Source organism: Engraulis encrasicolus, chromosome 14, assembly GCF_034702125.1.
Source record: "Engraulis encrasicolus isolate BLACKSEA-1 chromosome 14, IST_EnEncr_1.0, whole genome shotgun sequence".
Lineage (NCBI taxonomy): Eukaryota > Metazoa > Chordata > Actinopteri > Clupeiformes > Engraulidae > Engraulis > Engraulis encrasicolus.
This window is the reverse complement of record NC_085870.1, coordinates 52,765,464-52,787,947: the sequence shown is the minus strand read 5'-3', so window position 1 is coordinate 52,787,947 and position 22,484 is coordinate 52,765,464. Positions and strand designations below refer to the sequence as shown.

General features: G+C 42.3%; 1 protein-coding gene across 3 annotated transcripts in view; it reads right to left on the bottom strand.

Moving 5' to 3' along the window:
* The window catches only part of asb14a (ankyrin repeat and SOCS box containing 14a), a 32,066-nt gene that overhangs the window by 4,282 nt on the left and 5,300 nt on the right, over positions 1–22,484 (bottom strand). The window contains exons 2-7 of one of the 3 annotated variants that reach the window (XM_063216105.1): positions 18,728–18,895; positions 17,783–17,835; positions 16,273–16,404; positions 5,616–5,774; positions 3,716–3,961; positions 894–1,065 (exon numbers count right to left, since the gene is read on the bottom strand). In XM_063216105.1, coding sequence (XP_063072175.1) covers positions 894–1,065; positions 3,716–3,961; positions 5,616–5,774; positions 16,273–16,404; positions 17,783–17,835; positions 18,728–18,858 — 893 coding nt within the window. In that variant the 5' untranslated portion in view covers positions 18,859–18,895. The other 2 variants (XM_063216107.1, XM_063216106.1) reach the window with 2 other exon arrangements.

The following is a 22,484-nucleotide window of genomic DNA, read 5'->3' as shown; positions in this document are numbered from 1 at the left end:
AAGTATTTCGTATTTTATTTTGATACATTTCATGACCAGATATTTGTATTTTGTTTCAAAATACTTTATGATGTATTTGTGCCCTGTTGGGGATGGGGGGATTTAAAGGTCACTAAGGCTGCCAATGTAATGGGAATAATGGTAATTATTGGCAAATTTATTTTATAGCACATTTCCCAGGAAGCGAGGATGTTGTTGTGCTCTAATGCCGAATCCCATTTCTAATCTACACCTATCCCTACGCCTTCCCCTTGCCCCTTGTCCGTTCATACCGAAGGCATACTGTAAGGCATAGGGTTTGAAACGCAACCCCTACGAATTGAGACACCCCATCAACAATCACGGAATGACTCCCATAGCATTAAGAAAACAGCCTCTCTGCGGTTAGCAACTGTTGTGCAACCCTCACAAAACCCTCATGACTTCCATGCATTATGTTGACGTTAATAGTGTTTTTTTTCCACATGCGTTTCATGGAGTATTTGGCCATTACACATTGAGACAATTCACAATTTTAAACAATTATGCAAAGAAGAGCTGGCAAACATTCCCTCACAATGATATACAAGACTGCTTGTCAGTTCCTGTAAACACTTGACTAAAATTGTGGGGGGTGGAACAAGTTATAAGGTTCAGGGGGGCAATTGTCATGTAGTTTCAGATAGCTTTTTTCCCTTAATAAATTAAATCAGCAATTAAAACATGTTTCTGTGTTGACTTGGGAGTTATCTCTATCAACCATTTAAATTTCCATTATCTGAAATGATTCAGAGTGGCAAAGATGCAATAACAGCTAAGAAAAAATTAGTAAGGGGGCAAAAACTTCCTGTTCTCACTTCCGGTACTTTTACTTTCACTTTCACATCTCTGGTGATTTATCCATGCTTACTCACTGCATATGTCCACGGTGTGCCAGCCTGTGGATGGGTAGCTGCCCGTTGTGTTTTGGCACATTGGGGTCGGACCCGTGCTCCAGCAGCAGGGAGATGACCTTGGGGTTGCCAGACGCAGCAGCTTCAAACAGAATCGTAGCGTTGTCTTGTGCTTTAGACTGAACATCAGCCCCTAATGAAGAAAGTAAAATGAAAAGAGTTTATTTCTGCAAAATGATGTATATCCATTTTGGAACATTTTGGGAGAGAGACATTGTATTGCATTGTCTGAAAATACTTGAATGGCGAGAATTCACACATAGATGATAGGACGTCTGATCAGTCATTTCCAATAATAAAATGCAAAAGTTTAAAAAAAGGCACTTGCGTCATTTTGCAACTTAAGTCTTCAAATGATCCATCAAGAAGGAGGATGGAACCAAAGATTAGACTCTATAGTAACTAGAGCATGCTCTAAAGTCTTAAAATGGAACATGGGACAATGTCAAAGGTCTTATCCAGCTGCAGATATCATTTCAATGTTATCCACCAGTTTCACATGAAATATGACATGTTTTCTAAAGCACTCTTAGAAATTACATTTGCAATACAGAAGTTTGAGAAGGGGAAGACGGAGTCACCCGAGCTGAAGCCAATTAAGCCTTTGGCACCCTTGCTTATGACAGGCAAGGCAGTAGGCTTCTTTGCATGGACTTAAAGCAGGCATAAGTATACTTAACCTTTTAGTAGGTTAGGTCTACAATGATCTTCAACTCGCGTTCAAAACGGAAATTTTGCATGTCCCTGGGGATGATTTAAAAACAGTGTACGTAGGTAAAGCAGCGGTCAATCACTCCACGGGTTGCTCTCGGAACTTTTAAAAACAGTATCCCACTCAAGGTCTGGCTTCTCTCTAAAGTGTGGGCCTATGCTATAATATGTGCACATTAGCCTACACATGGGAATCAACAACATTAAGAACTAAGCAATGAGAGGAAAAAAAACAAAACGTAAAGCTCCCGGAGTCACTGGTATTTGCACCCATTATTGGATATCAGGGGTGTGGAACATTCTTCATTCAAGGGTCCACTTCAACTGTTATAAAGTCCTGGCCGTACTATGAACATAAGCCTTAAGTGTAGGGGTAAATCCTGGTTTGTTCTCATAATGTTGTTGATCATTTTTCTACTTCGTATCAACCACTATCCATAGTAAAATCATGGTTGACCTTATTATATCCCCGAAACGCGGGTTTTGCGTGCACCGCCGCCGCGTAAGGTCTTTCGTGTTAACTTTTGAACAGATGTTTGGATTTGTCCCAGATTTGGTGTGTGAATGCTCTAGGGCAGGTTCATGAACTGATTCGAGTTTGGAGGTCAACAATTTCAAGATGGCCGAATTCAAAATGGCCGAATTTTTGTTTGGCCCATTACTTCTGACCGGGTGGATGGATTTGTCCCAGATTTGGTGTGTGAATGCTCTAGGGTGGGTTCATGAACTGATTAGAGTTTGGAGGTTAACACTTTCAAGATGGCCGAATTCAAGATGGCTGAATTTTTGTTTGGTCCATAACTTCTGACCGGGTGGATGGATTTGTCCCAGATTTGGTGTGTGAATGTTCTAGGGTAGGTTCATGAACTGATTCGAGTTTGGAGGTCAACAATTTCAAGATGGCCGAATTCAAGATGGCCGAATTTTTGTTTGGCCCATTACTTCTGACCGGGTGGATGGATTTGTCCCAGATTTGGTGTGTGAATGCTGCAGGGTAGGTTCATGAACTGATTCAGGTCAAAATGGTGGAATTTTTATTTGGCCCATTACTTCTGACCGGGTGGATTAATGGTTCACCATTTTAGTGAATCTACCATATCAGGTAGGCCTACAGTGTAATAACCAGTGTAACAATATTTAATACCATGTAATACTAGTGTAATACCAGTGTACAAATAGGCAATACCAGGTACAGTGTAATAACCAGTCTAACAATATTTAATACCATGTAATACTAGTGTAATACCAGTGTAAAAATAATCAATACCATGTAATACCACTTACACACAAATAGCCTACATGATATAAGTACAAAATTGGTACATGGTGTCACACTGGTATGACGTGGTATTAAATATTGTTACACTGGTTATTACACTGTACCTAATGTGGTATATCCACTGTAATAGTGAACCATTAAAACAGTGTTACCATTTGCCCCATGTTTTCCTTCATTTTCACAATAGTCATTTGGTTTTAAGCCTATGCGCGTCATTGATCTATGTATAGATATTAAATATATTTATTTTATATTTTGTATTTATCATAAACGTTCATGAAAAGGTGGACGGGAGTGGTAGGAATGATTGGGGACTGGAAGCGTCGCGTTTCGGGGATATACCTTAAGCAGTCGAAGGCGACAGCACAGGCAGTCTAGTTTATTGTCTGGAAACATTTACCATTGTGTGCTTTAACTTCAAGGTCTCCAATACTAATAGGTGGGGGCGTGGGGCTATACACCTTAGGCCTACCTTTTAGGAATAATATTCAACACAATCCCTTCATGTCCTATTTGAGCGCCAAGGGCCAGTGGAGTGAGGCAGTAAGCACATTTGAGTCAAATTAGGTTTCCTCAGTGATATCCAGTAAAGGGTGCCAGTACCAGTGACTATTTTTCCCGTTAAATGTTTGAGTTTGTTTTTCAATTGCATTGTACAGGTTATAGTTTTTATTAAATGAGGAAAATGTTGTGAAATTGCTTGTCTTTCAGTCACTTTTTACATCACAAAAACTTTGTAGCGTATTTCAACAGCAGGGGGGTGTAGACTTTTTATAGGAACTGTACGTCTTACCTTTTTTTAATAAAGTTCGCACAATCCCCTCGTGTCCTATTTGAGCGGCGAGGGCCAGTGGTGTGAGGCAGTAAGCACTGCGGGGGTCCGGCCGGGCTCCGGCTCTCAGCAGCTCCTCCACAAGCTCCTGTCGCCCCAGACGGGCGGCCTCGTGCAGGACGGTCCTGCAGTTCGCTCCCTCTTGATTCACATCGGCACCCATTCCCAGCAGTAGATTCATCATGTCCAGATTGTTGTTTCGCACAGCTGGTGGTCAGAGATTTCAAAAGTAAAAGCAAAAATGTAAAAAAAAAGAAACACAATTAATTTCCTTCCAACACAGGTAACTTATCCGAGTAACCAGTAGACCTGTGTACTTGTCCAACTCTGCGTTGGTTGGATCAAATTTGTGATGGGTTCTTGTTAGGTTTTGGTCTACAATACAGTTATAGGCTAACTGGTGTAACAGCTATGTAATATGTACTAATGTTGTACTTAAATCATGAAATTTACATTTACTTTTATTTTTGACAGCTCTTCTAGTGGTAGAGTACATACGACGGAGCCATGCAAGTCTTGATTGTTGTTTTGTACAGCTGGTGGGGATATAAAGAGTGTTAAAGAAGTGTAAAAGAAATGTATAGGTGTTTTTAACCCATTGATGCTGGATGCTGTATTGACCTAGGCGCCTGGAGCGACATATAAGCAGCATTCAGGGTAATGAGATTTGAAGATTTATTATTAAAAATGTGGCTATGTTAATTTAATTAACACATTGCAATACAAGAGGAGGGTCTTAGATTTTAAATGCAAGATTTCATGTTTTTATGTGCATCAGAGGCTGAGATATTTAGGTTTTTTATAAGCTGAGGGCACCTTTTCCCAAAAAAAGGCTCAGGCATTAAACAGGCGATTTTTGCAGGTGCCTTAGACTTAAATGGGTTAAAGAAATGTACAACCCAACTAAACGGTAAGGACTCCATAACTCTAACCAAATCTGCTTATTACTCTATTTTAATTAACTCAGATGAAGCTAATTCCAGGTTCACCTTGTTCACCCAGTTCACCTTATTCAACAAACTCCTCCAGCCACCTGTCTCTCCATCTGGCCACCATGGTGGTTGAGTGCATGAAACCATGCTACAACTTCTAGTAGTCCAGTGAAAACTGTGTTATAACACTAGTGATATGTCTCAGTAGTTTTAGGCACTATCAGGGCTGAACTGGGGTAGAAATAGGGACCAGGCACCTTTGGCTTTAAGGGGCGCCTCATAACTCACCGGTGGGCCCAGCATCCTAGTGGGCCCCTATTTTCAGAAATTATTTTTTAAAAGTATTTTTTTTTAAACGTTTCTGAAAATAGGGGCCCAAAAGCATGCGGGGCCCACCGGGAATTGCCCGCTATGTCAGATGGCCAGTCCAGTCCTGTGCACTATGAATTTATTCTTTCTGGGACAGTGTAACACTCTGGAAGGTCCTTGTGGATCTCCTGTTGTGCAGGGCTTTTGTAAACTCGTTGCCAGTGCCAGTTGCGATTTCAGAGGGCCTTTATTCTCTAGGTCGGTTTCTCTGTTACCGGTACTGTCCTTTGCTTGCTTCATTTATTAAATAATGTCATCACCGAGCTTTGTTGGTCACCCTTGCAACTACCAATAACAGTGCTTCCAAGCAAAATGTAGATTTACAGGAAGACAAGTTGCTTGGACTCTTAACAAAGTGACCCCACTTGAGACCAGATATTTTTTATATTTCAATATTTTAAAGCAACTGCATATAGTTACACCATAAAAGCTGTGATCAGCTGAACCGAGACCAGAAGTAAATCAATGGAAGATGAAATAACATGTGAGCCTCAGAATATGCATTAACAGGCATAAACAATTTAGTACTACAGTGTGTGTGGAATGGATCAGCTTTTTACCTATGACAAGAGGGCTGTTCCCATCACTGTCCAGAACATTCAAACTGCTGCCCTTGTCAATCAGAAAGGAGGCGTTCTCAACCAGGCCCTTGTCCACCGACAGGAAGAGCGGCGTCTTCCCATCGCATGATCGCCTCTGTACTGTATCCTGAGGGGAAGCTTCAAGAAACACAGTGCCGTTCATCCATAGACAACTTGTGACTCTGTGATAGCAGTCTTCAACACCACAAACTTGTTATATTGGCTAGTGACAAAGCCCACTGAATTTTGAGACCACTACCAGAGGACGAATGAAACCCAACAATGTTTTTTCTCATCCCAAAGGTCTCCCATACGTGAAATTGATTCTTAGTCAAAATGATTTTTATGCTAAGACTATGAAATTTATACTTTTTCATACGCACGTCCAAACAAAAAAAGGCCAAAAATATTACATTTCCCTACTGAAGCAAGAAGACAAACTCATACAGGGTTTCTGCACATTTTGGATCACCAAATATAAGACTTTAAGACAAATATAAGACCTCTGTCTGATGATAAAATATAAGACCACCGCTCGGGTGTGGCATTGCAATATTGCTAATGTAATTAGTTTGCATTGCTATAATGAAATGTAGGCCTAGTACATAATTACATATAATAAACAATATTATATGACTACTGTGCTTTTATAGTGTAGCCTAGGGTAAACACAGTGTGTAACATTTATATCAGGCACCTTTACAGGCACCTGTCAAGTGTAAGTGTGGGGTCCTGATTGAGAGGCATTTGACGTTCGCTTCGTCAAGCCGTCAGTCTTCTGAATAATAAATGAACATCAGCCACAGCTCCGCGAGTACCTGTTTTTATTATAATTATAGAAGCACGACATGGTGTCAGAATAATGGACGTAACCGGAGTACCCTCGCCCAAAATCAATTGGGACGCGCCTGATCTTCCCGGGGAGTGGAAGAAGTTTAAACAGCATGTGGAGCTGNTGTTTTCGGGACCGCTACGGAGCAAGAGCCAGGTCGAGAAATGTAGCTACCTGCTACTCTGGGCGGGAGAAAAAGGTAGAGACATTTACAATTCATGGACGTTGACTGATGAAGCCGCAAAACTACTTAAAACATACTATGATGAGTTTGAGAAGTATGTATTGCCCAAGAAAAACACAATCTTTGCTAGATACAAGTTTAACGAAAAAGTGCAGGGAACCAACGAAAGTCTAGAGCAGTTCATCACCGAGCTAAAGCTGCTAGTCAAAGACTGTGCCTACGCAAATGATGACGAAATGGTCAGAGACCGAATCGTATTTGGCGTACAGTCTGCCAAAGTCAGAGAAAAGTTGCTTAATGAGGGATCGGAGTTAACGTTACAGAAAGCTACTGACATCGCCAGGTCCCATGAATTCGCCCAGGCACAAACTCGCGCCATCGAAGCTAACGTTAGCAACATGACGATCGCGCGTGATCCGGTCGTACATTCTGTGCAGAGGCAGCAGCAAGCAGCCACGAGAAGGCGTCCCAGGCTTGAAGAAACCGAGCGCGATAGACCTAGCGAGAGGAGCAGGGATTACGGCAGGAACTGTGGATACTGTGGAGGGAAAGCACACAGAGACATAGAACAGTGCCCTGCCAGAGGGAAGCAATGCGCCAGATGTGGGAAAACTAATCACTTTGCAAGAGTGTGCAAGTCTACTACGAGAGGGAAAACAGTACATGCAGTCAGTGATGGGCAGTAGCTTCGCTACAAGCTACTAGTTTAACTACATTCCCCAGTAGCTTGGTCGTAGCGTCACTACTTTTTGTATCGAGTAACTTCCCTGTAGTTAAGCTATCTTTTGTCTCAAGTAGCGACGTAGCTTCCACAAAAGCTACATTTTGTTGCTTGAATAATAAAAAATGACTCTCTTTCCCGAGATCTAGGCAGTCACAGAGGGGTTCCAAGACCCACCTGCATGAAATGAAGTCAGAGGTGGTATATACTTGTAACTTTGTTCCATGCTACTTTTTAACACGTCGCCTTACAATCTATGATTGGGGGGGGGGGGAGTGCCCCACACTGTATCCATGTCCCCCCTTGGACTTGGGGTCACCCTATCCTGTGTCCTATAATGATATTTAAAACACACTGAATGTATAATAAATATCAATTAAGTATAATGAGATCAATAAAGTTTTGTTTAATGAAGGTAGGCCTATCTGTTATTTTAAATCAAGCTGACAATATGTCGGGAAAATGTAGCTTCTGGTGTAGTGAACTACATTTCCACATTTTTGAAGCTTAGCTCACTACATTTCTGATGGTGGTAGCTTTAGTGTAGTGAAGCTTATTTTATGGTTGAGTAGCTGATAGCTTAGCTCACTACATTTTACAAGTATCTTGCCCAACACTGCAGGCAGTGAATGACGACGACGACGAGGGTGAGTCAGAGGAACTGTATGTAGATGCCGTCACGAAAAGTGGACACCCTCGAGAATCGGAACAAGCATTCGCAGACATACACATTGGGGAGAAGCGCACAGTTTTGAAATTTAAATTAGACACAGGGGCCCAAGTCAATGTCATTCCACTGAATGTATTTGACCAGTTGAAATCTGAATGCAGGCTGCGCCTACAGCCCACAATGCGCACACTGACAGGATATGGGGGACAGGTGCTTGCCGTTAAAGGCCTGTGCAAAATTCGCAGTGCTTACAAGAAGAACAGCATGATGTTGGACTTTTATGTAGTGGACACTAGGGCACCGCCTGTCCTAGGTCTAAACGCCTGCCTGGATTTAGACTTAATTAAGCTAGTGTTATCTATTGGCACACCACTCGACCAGAAGGCCATTAGGGAGGAGTTCGCAGATGTTTTCAAAGGCATCGGGCTCTTTCCTGGTGAATGCACAATACACGTTGACCCAGCCGCAACCCCCGTGGTATGCCCACCAAGGAGAGTTCCATTGGCGCTGCGCAGCCGGCTAGAGGAGGAGCTGCAACACATGGAGGACACCGGAATCATTGCCAAAGTGACTGAGCCAACCGAATGGGTCAACGCGCTTGTTGTTGTGGAGAAGCCGCGTACAGGACGGCTCCGAGTCTGCCTCGATCCCAGGGACTTAAACAAAGCCATCAAGCGACCCCACTACCCTCTTCCTACATTAGAAGACATCACCCCCAAGCTAGGGGGTGCCAAGTACTTCAGTGTGTTGGATGCACGTTCGGGGTACTGGGCAATCAAGCTCTCCACAGAGTCATCCAAACTTACCACCTTCAACACGCCATTCGGGCGTTACCGCTTCCTGCGGCTACCCTTCGGACTCATCTCAGCCCAAGATGAATTCCAGAGGAAGATCGACGAGACATACCAGGGGCTCGAGGGCGTGGTGGCAATCGTGGATGATGTCCTGGTATACGGTGCAACCAAGGAAGACCATGATCGAAACCTCCGCGCCATGCTGCAACGATCACGTGAGAAGGGAGTTCGCCTCAACCCGGAGAAAGCGATCATCGGTGCCACTGAGGTCAGCTACTTCGGCCACTGCCTCTCAGCTGAGGGCATCAAGCCAGACCCAGAAAAAATCACAGCCATCAAGATGATGAAACCACCACGAAACCGGGCCGAACTAGAGACAGTGCTGGGGATGGTCAATTACCTGGCAAAGTTTGCACCCGGTCTATCCGAGACCAATGCGCCGATGCGCCAGCTACTGAAGCAGTCCAGTGAATTCCTGTGGGACGCACAACACGATGCTGCGTTCCAAAACATGAAAGACATAATCACCAGAGAACCAGGGCCAGTCCTCGCCTATTTCGACACCAAGAAAGAGCTCACCATACAAGTGGACGCTTCCAAATACGGTCTGGGTGCCGTGCTGCTACAAGATGGAAGACCCCTCAGCTATGCATCCAAGTCACTCACAGACACTGAGGTGAATTACGCACAAATAGAGAAGGAAATGTATGCCATACTATTTGGACTAAAACGCTTTCACCAATATGCATACGGCAGGCATGTCACTGTTGAATCTGACCACAAGCCACTGGAGTCGATCATGAAGAAGCCACTGGCAGCCGCCCCCCCGAGGTTGCAGCGGATGATCCTCCAGCTACAAAAATACAGCTTCACCATCATCCACCGTCCTGGTAAGGATATACCTGTCGCCGACACCCTCTCAAGGAAATCACTTACATCGGATGACAACAGCCTCAGTGAGGGGATGGATGCACAAGTGCACACCGTATGCAGCAGCCTACCGGTGAGTGACAACCGACTGAAGGAGATCCAAGTTGAAACTGAGAAAGACGAACAGCTGACACTGCTGGAGAGAGTCATACAAGAAGGCTGGCCTGATGAGATACAGAGCTGCCCCCAGAGCGTCAGAGAGTTTTGGAACCATCGTGACGAGCTGTCAAAAATGAATGGTATTCTCTTCAAGGGTGAAAAAATCATCATCCCTGGCAGCCTTCGGGACAGGATGCTGGAAAAAATCCACACAGGTCACTTGGGCATGGAAAAATGCAAACAGCGGGCACGTGATGTCATGTTCTGGCCCGGAATGTCCAAGGCCATGGGGCACCTAAGTCACGCCCTTCTACTTCCGATCCATGGGGCAGTAGCTCTCAAAATTTTGAATGCGAGTTAATGGAGCGAGTCAAGCTAAATCCTCATCCCGTTTGGCATGTGCTCAGGATTTCACATATGATGACAGTGTATTTTAGAGGTTTGGATTTGCGTCGTAAGACCACTCATTTTCGGCTCGCAAGAAAGGTTATTTTAGCTTTTGTGCAAAACTGTGTTAGAGACTACACGTGCGCCTCGCATATCTGACGTGAACCGAGGCACAGCCAACCCTACCGCTGCACCGTGGCTTAAGTGGCTGCACGTCGGACATGCGACGTCTGTTGTGTAGTCCAAATAATTACATATTTTTGCACACACACAACTCAAAAATCGCTTGCCAAGTGAAGTCAACAAGCACACCGTTGGTTGTTATTTATTCTGAGGCACAGCATATGTGTGATCGACGGGGAAATGCGAGGTGGGTCGGAAAATAGCTTTGATCAGTCCATTACAGCCCAGTCAAAAGTTTTTGCGTTGCCAGCCCCACAAGCCGCCCGGAAGGGGTGGAGACTTAGGTGCCCCATAGAGGCAATAGTAAAGGACTGCGAAATATGCAGAGAACGCCAAGCAGCAAACCAGAAAGAGCCCATGCTGTCACACAAAATTCCAGATAGACCATGGCAGAACGTGGCAACAGACATATTCGTATGGAATGGTGAGAATTACCTTGTAACAGTCGATTACTACAGCAGGTTTTTTGAGCTAGATAGACTTACCACCACAACATCAGCAGCAGTGATCCACAAGCTGAAAGCAGCTTTTGCCAGGCATGGCATTCCAGAGATCTTAATTTCTGACAACGGCCCCCAGTATTCCTCAAAAGAGTTTGAATTCTTTGCCCACTCGTGGGAATTCCAGCACCTCACCTCCAGCCCGCATTACCCACAAAGCAATGGCCTTGCAGAAAGGACGGTGCAGACTGCAAAAGCACTGATGGAGAAAGCAAAAGCAGCGCAGAGAGACCCCTACTTAAGTATCCTTGAATACCGAAACACACCGGTGGACAACTTCAAATCCCCGTCACAACTACTGATGAGTCGCAGACTCCGATCGGTCTTACCAACCACCAACAGACAGCTGCTGCCCGAAGTCGTCGACTACGGAGAGGGGAAGGAGAAAAGACAGCAGAGACAGCGGCACCAAAAGAGGTACTACGATCGATCATCCAAACCACTGTCCCAGCTACGCAGTGGAGAGCACATCAGGGTACAAGAACAGGGCCGCTGGAAACCAGCCGTCGTGATTCAGCAAGCTGACACAGCACGGTCATACCTCCTCCGCACCGCAGGTGGAGAGGTGTACCGTAGAAATCGACGCCACCTTCGGACCCTGTCAGACACGGCGCAGGCGAGCGAAAGCAGTACACCTGACACACCACGCGCAACTGAAGAAGAGCCATCCCCATACTCACCTGACGCAGACACTCAGACACCGGAACCGCTGACCAGGCCAATGTCATACCACACAAAGTCCGGGCGTGAAGTCAAGACACGCTCGGTCATGGATTTGTGACACGAAAAGGGGGAAGCCGGATTGCTGCCCTGAAAAACATACTTACCTGACACACACACACACACAAAGGGTGCACGCCGAACGCTGCCCTGAAACACATCCCAGTGTTTCCCACAGAAATTTTGGAAACTATGGGGGCAGCCGGGGTTTATTTTGTCCGGGGGGGGGGGGGGGGGGGGGGGGGGGGGGGGGGGGGGTGGGGTTGTAGTTCTCACGCGGGCCTTTGGGGGGGTGGGGGTTGGGGGGTTTGTATTCTTGCAGCGTAAATGCAAAACGGCAAAACAATGACTACAGTATGACATTGGCGCATGGAGAAACTGTAGGCCTGTGCCTATATTTCAACCATTTATATTTTGAGAATTAAGGCTACATAAGATTTTACCCATGACTTATAACGTATAACGTAACGTATGACGTATAATAGTAGTACATTGTCATTGTCAAAAAATGAAAATCCTTTTCCCCCACACATATCTGTAGGCGTACACATTCTTCATGAGGGGTGCTGGTCACAGGGCCAGTTTTTTCCAAATTCCTCCCATTAAAAGGGCTGAACAACATATTACACATTTATATCTATATTCACATTCATTACACATTCATTTCTATATGCAGCCCGATGTCTCCTCTGCTGTGTCATGTCTGTCACCAAACTCATTACAACTGTAAAACAAAGCCTAGGGAGTGTTAGTAAACTCATCCCAACTGTCCCACCTCTGAAGGTTTTTTATGTTGCTCCCAAACCCAAGTTAACTACAACAACTTGACTAGGCTTTTGATCCCTGTCTTTCAAGCACTTGTGGTTCTCTCTATAGCAGGGGTGCCCAACCTTTTTTTAACCAAGATCTACTTTTGAAGTTGATGGTCTGCCGTGACCTACCAAGTCAAATTTAAGGATGTCAGTATGAAAATTTAAGACCACCATTTATTAATCACCATTATTATGAACAAAATGTTTTTAGGAGGCTACTATGGCCGTATCTTTTCAGTGTGTTTTTAAAGTGTGTTGAATAGCCTATCTTTACAAAGCAATGCAGCACTGATAGTATGCAGAGATAATTTCAGTCATACACGAGTCATTAACAACTGAAACAATTTCAAAATGACATTTGGTATATAAAAGGCACATAGGCCCTATTTCTAAAATATGATGAAGCATTATCATGCCTTCAGTGGTATAGGCTACAAATTAAAAAGGGCTCAGAAATTCACCATTTATTATGGGTAAATAGTAGGCTACTATGAGAGAGAGAGAGAGAGAGAGAGAGAGAGAGAGAGAGAGAGAGAGAGAGAGAGAGAGAGACTCATTGGATTGGTTAACACCCCTGTTAAGAGTGGCTTCTTCTATGAAGGTTTTTTTTCAGCTCTCTGGGGCAATAGCACAGCAAAGGCTTTCTATTGTGAGTTTGGGCAATCGTTTTGTCCACAACTGAAGCAAGAAACAGCACAAATTGAAGTGAATTCCATACATGTCAACAACAAACATTTCCTTTACACGCGGCACGCGATGTAAACGCAGTTAGCGATGATGCATGCGACTAGCGATTTGGACGAAGATCCTCGCATATCGGCGTGTCATAACGCATCGTTGCACATGTTCTGTTACTCACCCGATGTTACATGTGTGCACACATGAATCAACTGTAATACCCTTACGGTCACTTCCTAATGCTTTCCCCTCATTCTGTTACCGTGGGACTACTTCTAACCAATACAGTCTGTAGGATGTAGGCCTATTTACTCCAGGAGGAAAATGCGAAGGAAATTCAAAATCGTAATTCAAATCGTTTTTAACAAAAACGGATATCGTTAAAAAAAAAAAAAAGTAAAAAAAAAAAATAATAAAAAAAAATATATATTTTGTTTTACATTTTCGTAAACTATGGCGGCCAAATTTAAACTATGGCGGGCCGCCATAGTTTCCTCAATATATGGGAAACACTGAAACACATCCCTGACACACAACACATGGATCGCTGCCCTGAAACATACTTGCCTGACACACACACACACACACACACACACACAAACAAAAAGGTGTACGCCGAACGCTGCCCTAAAGCACACATGCCTCACACACACACCACGCAAGTATATACTTACCGGAGAGCGAGAGCACCATCAGACTAAGGACAATTAAAAAAAAAAAAAAAAAAAACACTTGGCGGATCGCTGCCGTATTTTTGTTTTAAAAAAACAAACAAACAAACAAACAAAAAAAAAACAAACAAAAAAAAACCCTGACGAAAAAGAAAAAAGAAAAAGATGAAAAAAAAAAAAAAAAAAAGACAAGAAAGAAGGAAAGAAAAAAGCATATTGATACAGGGTGTTTACATTCCCTTGAATTGTTGTTTGCATTTTAACTACATGTTTTGCAGGTCTACATATCTATACGGTATGATTGCTTTTCCAATGTTTTATAACTTCAGCCAGGAACTTGAATGTTGTTTGAATATTGAATGTACTCAAGAGATTAACTGAATTGATTTTAAATGACTTCACAGTGCTTGTGTATCATTGTGTTCATTGTTTTGTTTTCTTCCAAAAAGAGGAGGATGTAACATTTATATCAGGCACCTTTACAGGCACCTGTCAAGTGTAAGTGTGGGGTCCTGATTGAGAGGCATTTGACGTTCGCTGCGTCAAGCCGTCAGTCTTCTGAATAATAAATGAACATCAGCCACAGCTCCGCGAGTACCTGTTTTTATTATAATTATAGAAGCACGACACAGTGTAAGCAGTAGCAAGGTGTAACTGATCTGTAGGCCTACAGACACCATGCATGCATATGGTCAGTTAACTGACAACTGGCATTTAATTGAGGGTCCCACGCATGTTTTGACGGCCAATGGAAAACTCAGATGAATGCCTTTAAATGTACACATTAAAAATGGCTCAACAATTCATCATTTCTGATGGATAAATAGTTGAATGCACTTTGCTATTAGGAGAGATGACACCTGGTGTCAAAAGGGTTAGGCCTAAATGTACGACTACTCTGAGTGTCGTTTCTCCTCCTCCAGCAGCTCGCTTTATCAGAGACGGGTAGCAGAAGCAAGCGTTCTAATTTGAGCAGCCTGTCTGTAGTTTGTTGTTCTCAACAAACAGCGCACAACTTGGAAGCGATTTCCAGCATGTCCATAACAAGCATTTAGCGCGTTTACCGTTGCCCATCTGGTTACCGATTTGGACATTACGCACCTCGCCAGATCATTGGCTTCGTACATATTCTGTTACTCATCCGATTTCGTATTGCCTCGCGCTCACTTCCTCATGCTGTCATCATGTTAACGAAATCATTTTGCATTTGACAGAGGCATCAAATAGCCTGTCACGTATCTAGAGGCGATTTTGAAAGTGTAGGCTATTGTATGAAGGAACATTTATTTTCGAATACGGTCATAATGGACTTTATGAAATGAACCCTTTAGTTCTATATTTAGCAAACGCTTCTACCCAAACGCGAGGGCATGGCTAACATGCTTACGATAGACAAGATTTAAAACTTACACTCAACGACTGATTAGGCTATGCGTCCTCCCGACACAGTTAACATCAAGCTTCATATTCCGACGTTGCTTTGGATAGCACCTAACCGTTTTATTTCTTGTCCTCAAGCCACATTACACTGAACGTGCATCTATCTACCCATCTCGATTCACGTTCATATTTTTTCGACCACTTTTTCGACTGTTTCTAATAGAACATGCAAGTAGGCTAGACGGCTCTGGCTGTACCCACAGGTCTGCGGCTGCCCCCCGCTGTGTGGCCAGCGGGCTGCGCTGCGCCACAAACACAGATCAGTTTCATCTACTTTTCCGCATCTTGATAAGGGACGTATGCCGGTTAAATAAGGTTTATAGCGTCAAAAAATAGACCTTTTTCTTACACTCAAGCTACCCAGGGGAAATATAAGACCTCCCACGTAAATATAATACCACACTTCCAAAAATTGGCGAAATATAATGCTTTATAAGACCTTAAAAAACAAATATTAAAAGTAAGACTTTATAAGACTTTTTAAGGATCCGCGGAGACCCTGTCATAGCGTATGCCCAGGTAGCCTACCTATACAGTACATACAGAATGTTATCATTTACTTTTTGATTGTCGTATCAACAAATATGGTGGCTTGATGGACAGGTGGAGTTGTGCTGAATCTAACAATATGCATATATTGCTGAATCCAACAATATCTAATAATGCTTGAAAATGGTTGATACATCCCCTAATGTATGAGGTGTGCACAATGAAAGAAGAACACAAGGTGATACAGCTCCCAGTTCAATACACTCAAGTGGTGAGATGAACTCATACTATAGTACTTGGACATATGTGGCAAGTGATGTTTCATAGTATATTTTATGAAAGGAATAAGTTTAGTCTGAAAATATTTTCAGCAAAATCTTTACAAAATCCTCTTTTACTTCTTACCCATCTGTACTGTAAAGCCATAAACTGCAGCAATACCTCGCTCAAAAATGCTCATTCAAACCATTGATGTACAGTTAAAAAGTGTAAGTGCAGAATAGACGTGTGAGTGGTTAAATCCAACCTGCCAATGTCAGTTCTAGAAGTGTGTAGTTCTTCTGACTTGCAGCCTCGTGCAAGGCCACCCAGCCTCTGCTGTCCTCTTCAGCGAAGGCTTCCTGCTTGTGAGTCAGCTGGCGGAGAGCCGCCTCGTCACCTGTAAACAGGGCAGGAGAAGCTTGCCTTCAGTAGGTCAGTGGGTCCCAAACAGAGAGACTGCAGGAGGGTCGCAGACAGAATGGACTTTTTATAAAAATAAGCAAAAACACAGATTAATAGTTAACATAACTCAATAAATGAGCAAGTGTGCCAGTACTCACTTATAAGGCGAATGCATGCTTTTACTTAAAGATCAAATTAGAATGTAGCAATATTAACGGACAAATAATGTTTGGCGTTTGGAGTGGGGGGTTGCAATATGGGGTCCCAACAGAATAGGCTGGGGAACTGCTGCAGTAAGTGATAAGAAGCCACAATCCACACAGAGCCATGGAGTTCAGAGTTGTGACAAGCGAGGTACAGGAAGTCAGCTGGTGACATGATTGATGTAGATTCAAGCAATTCTAGGCAATGGCTTTCTTTTCGCTAGAGCAGGGTTGTCAAACTCAAATTGACCGAGGGCCAAAATGAAAATATGGAACAAAGACTTATTTTTAATAAATTGACTAAAATCGTTCAGGCACGCACTTAATTCTCATAATTTAATGTCACACACACTGGCACATATTGTGTTGCATAGGAGTGTGAGCTGTGTCAGTGGCCTGGGCCCGCTCATACTACTGAGAAACACCAAATTTCATGTCATGAAATATAATGATCCACGAGGGCCAACTGTAATACACATTTGAAATGATCTCGCAGGCCAAATAAAATGACTCCGCGGGCCAGATTTGGCCCCCGGGCCTGAGTTTGACATCCCTGCGCTAGAGAGTAACACAGAACCACTACATTATGTAACATAACAAGCAAAGATAACTTAAAAAAGAATCAAAATGAATTGCATTTTACATTTACTATGTAGGCTAGTGTACCTTTACGGCACTTTCTATGTACGGCGCACACTTCCTGGAACTATTTTGGAACTATGTCAATGGAAGGCTTCATGAGCTGCCATCTTTGTGTTAAAAGGGAACACTGACGGCAATGGGATTAGTCTACCTCTTATTTCCATGGCTCTGCCAGATCCCCAGTGACTGGTAAGTGAAGGTGAAAAGTGAAAAGTGAAAGTCCACCTCCCATTGTAATTGTGACACAAAACTCCACAGCACATAGTGCTCACTGCACACAATGAAATAGCATTTATGCCTCACCGGCGCAAGGGGTGCAGGGGGCAGCCCACAATGGTGCCCCAATGGAGCAGTGCGGTGGGACACTACCATGCTCAGGGTACCTCAGTCATGGAGGCCGATGGGGGAGAGCGCTGGTGAATTAGTCTCCCCACCAACCTGGCGGGTCGGGAGTCGAATTTGCAACCCTTGCGATACAAGTCTGACACCCTAACTGCTTACCCATGACTGTCTAAGTGTCAGTTTTACCTGTTCTAATGGCAGACAGGACTCGGTCCAGATCAGAGGAAGGTCGAACAGCTCTGTGAAAAGTATTATTACGTTTGTAGATAATTACAGTAGAATTGTCTGTGAATATTGTCAGTCATTCAGGAAGACATCTGAAATCAAAAGAGTTAGCTTTAGGCCCCAGTGGGCAGAACAAAACTTTTTTGAATATGGTACAATATGTTCCTTTTGCTACCACAAGAAAAAATATATTGCATTTGACATTTGTTAAAGCCAATTCAATTCTCAACAACTGCAAAGACCGAAAGTTTGGCAGTTTTGATAGGAAATTTGACATTGGAAATTCAAATCCGGACCTCAGATAAAACTTTACTCAAAGACTATTTGACCATGATTTTGACTTAAAATTGTATCCTTTTTGTGGATTTCTATTTAATTTGTATGTTTTTATTCTTATTTCATCTGTCATGCTCATGTTTTTATTTTAATGATGCACAATGACGCACTGTGGCTCCATGTATGCTATGATGTACTAATAAACCTGCTGATGCAAAAGCTGAACAGCTCCATCTCGGAAAGACAAATGTAATTTCATAACAAGCCCAAAATTACTAGGCTGGCAAACCAGACTAAATGTGAGATTAAATTTGAATATGTAGTCTGGCCCCGATCAATTAGACAGAAGATTGTTGATGGGAACAACCCACTGCAGACTTTGGATTTCACAGGTCAAACAATAACAGTCCTGCTTTTGAGCCATTTCTCGTCATTAACTGATAGTATTGGTCCCACTGAACTATCCTTACATGAAAGTAAAAAATCCCAAACGTTTGCACATCCGCAACATTTCATTCCATTTCAGTAGAGCTGGCGGCACAGCTTAATCTTCTTAAGTCAATCTATACATTGTTTTTTAAAAAGTTTCAAATATATTTTTTTAAATTGTGGAATAAACATGGGAGTCACCTTTGTCCTGGCCCAGAAAAAGCTCCAGTCTCCAGCCCAGATGTCTTATTGCTGTCTGCTAAGCTCTGTTCAATCACAAACTGTGTGGCCACATCCTCGCCCAGAATCAATGTTGATGACTGCAAGTCCATCTTTCTCCTCTCAGCTTTATGTGTCCTTCACTGATCACTGAAGTGGGGGATAACAGACGGGGAAAATATGACTTTTTAACTTTTGGGTTTTATATTGGAAGTGAATGTACAGACGTCCTTTCGTCTCTGTGTGAATTCTCGACATTCAAATGTTTTGAGAACATACTTCTTTTAAACCTATATGAAATGCATTTTACAATGCAATGCCCAATACAAAAATGTCAATTTCTCAAAACGTTCCAAAATGGATGTCATATTGCAACACAGCATTTTATGTTGAAACATTTATTTTCAGCAGCTCAGAACAATTGAAAATGTAATTTCTGTTACCCCCTTGTACTCAGCCACGTTACACCCACATCAAAATGAGGCAAGCCTACACAGTAAGATTTACATTTAATTGTGCCAATTCAACACAGCTCTAGAAATGGGTGGAGGCCTAAACGCTCTAATTAATCCTCCAGAAAAGTAGCCAACTACATTTCTATAAGAAAGTTTGAGCACCCTTTTGGAAAATAATTACATTGGTTTATGTCTGGTAGAGCTTTTTGAAACGGCAACTTAATGTCAACATATAATAACGTATGTTATGCATGTGCATTAAAAGTTTCTTTTTTCCTATGATTTGACATACCGGTAGGCCTATGTTGAAAATGAAGTTGCTGCTTCAAAAGCTCAACAAGAGAAAAAAACGATCTAAACATTTTCCAAAAGGTTGCTCAAACTCTCATACTACAGTAAAATATTCCCATATTTCAGCACCCTGCTTGTAATGGGTTCGCAGATTAGGCACAATAGACAAAGGCAAAGCACACCACCCTAATTAAGAATGACCATTTTCGATGCAACAGTTTGCTGGTATGGAAACCTACAAACTTTTCAAGAAAATAATCTTATGTGGTGGTTGGTATGAATCCTTTGAGGTTGTCAGCATAGTCTGCACTTCAAAGGCAAGAAATTAGTCAAAATGTAACCCTCGGTTAATAGATCTTCCTTCACCTCTGAGATTCCATTACCACTGCCTATACTAGTAACACCATAAAAGTCCCCACAAAAAAAAAACATTCACACACAAATATATATTGGACAGCCTGTCACTTTGATTATGCTGCACATTTGGTGTTGTATTGTTTCAATACACTTAGCCCATGGGCCAGGTGAGATGTCGGTACCACTCAGAGGGGCAAAGGTTGCTTATATTTTTTGAAAGGATACATGTCTGAAGTTAACATTTTTATATGATAACCCTTCTGGAAGTACAGCCAAGTTAGGGTTATCAGCCGTTAAAGTAACACCCCCCCATCAAAAATTAAGGTTTTTAAGATGGGTGCCTGTCTTTCTACTGGCCCTTGTTTAAGACATATAGGGATGGTTAATTTTGTTATGTGTGGTATCGTTGCGAAGGGGAGACTCTGAGCTTTCACCCGACACCTTTCGAGAACATTTTGGTTAAGTATAGCTCTCCCTGCAGCTCTTCAAAGATTTACTCAGACATATTTTTTTCCATTTTCGCTGATATCATCTCTTGTCTTTTCATACTGTGGCATCGGGGAGCATCAGAGAGACCTATTTTAAACTCTAAAATACTGTCTCGAGTATCAGGAATCTGAAAATGTATCCTTTCACTATGTTATCCCATTTTTAGGGGGTAATTTTCAGTCTTGTATCAGGCATTCCACTTTTTTGTTGCTGTTTTTTTTGTGCTAATGTCTCGTATAGTCAAGAGGCAAGGCCTTTTTGAGACATTCTGCAGTTGGTTATCATAGCTTGTTACAAACCCCAACTCCGATGAAGTTGGGACGTTTGGTAAACAGTGAATAAAATCAAAATGCTATCATTTTCAAAACATTCAATCTATTCATTAGATGGAGAATAGTGAAAAGACAACATATTAAGTGTTAAAACCGAGAAAAAATATTGTTTTGGGGGACATATGTACTCATTTCTAATTTGATAAATCCAACACGTCTCAAAAGAGTTGGGACGGGGACAATAAATGGCAGCAAATGTCGAGGAAGACTAAAGACAAAACAAAAGACAACACTTAACAGTTAAATACATTAACCGATGAGATGATTTTATATAAAAAACAGTGTTAATTCCTATCTTGGACATGATTTCACCAGCTTAAATGGGGGGTGTATTCCTTGTCATGTTTTGCAATGTTTTCCTTTCTGTAGTGCTTACAGTGTGACAGGTCTTGACCAAAAACCCACCATTTTATCACCTGCTGGTCCTTATGATGGAGCCAAACTGTTAAAACATAGTAGAGAATGCAATTTGACCTTACTATGTGGCAGTAATCAAAGATCTCCCTTCAAAATATAATGCATGAGTGGCTTTTCATGCTGTTTAAAACCCATTTATACCATTCAACACTGTATTTAACTCTACAGATGAGTGAGAACATCTTAACCAATGCACTACTGCACCCGCATGCCATCATGGAGGCTGACTTTTGAAGCTAGCACTAACACAAGTTGGATGGTCCATTTTCACTGTAGCACAGGATGTGCAATGCTCTTTTATTGTCAAAAAGAATGGACTTCTACAACTTCTGCTGACTTCTGTAAGCAAAGGACAGTTTCCCATGTCTTCTGGGTCTATTTCAAGTGAGCTCAGGTGCTTAGGAGAATGTTACACCCCTGTATCATTTTCATGCATTAAGCATTCTTAATATGGTCAATTTTCAATAGCTCTAATTCCTGGAGTGCTAGAGTGAGACTACAGCCAATATATATTTCATGATGTCATGAACCTATACAATGATTTTATTAACAAAAATATGTCTTATATACACTCAATCATGGTAAATCAAAGGGAATTCAAAAATGTATGGTAATTATTCCCTTTGCATCTTTAATTCTGAGTGACTCAGCCTCTCTGTGATGATCTTATACCTGGACACCTATATTGTCCGTCAGTACAATTCATTTTGAAATGTTCTTCTTTGTTGTTTTATCTTATTTGGATGTTTACTAAATTTCACTGATCCCCGTCCCAACTCTTTTGAGACGTGTTGGATTTATCAAGTTAGAAATGAGTACATATGTCCCCCAAAACAATATTTTTCTCGGTTTTAACACTTAATATGTTGTCTTTTCACTATTCTCCATCTAATGAATAGATTGAATGTTTTGAAAATGATAGCATTTTGATTTTATTCACTGTTTACCAAACGTCCCAACTTCATCGGAGTTGGGGTTTGTATATATCATCAGGGAAGCCGCCAGGAGGGGGGGACAAAGGGATGTCTTGTCCCGGGCCCAGGGAGAGACGGGGCCCAGAATTGGATCCTCATTACATTGTATGTATTGAAATTGGGGTCCTTTCAGATGTCTTTGTCCCGGGCCCAGCCAAGGCTGTCAGCGGCCCTGTATATCATATGAAAGCTTGGATTGTATAGTATACAGATATGACCATGTATTTGGTGTACCTATTTGCATAGTAACCTATTTGCATAGCAACGGTTGCCAGTTTGTTATGATGACTGAAACTTAATTATATGTCCAAAATACCTCAAGACATTTGAACCTTGAAGATGAATTTGAGTGGTAACCATAATATATCTGACTCCACTCCACTTTTCTTTTTTACACCGCATTGTACATGACCCCACACTACTC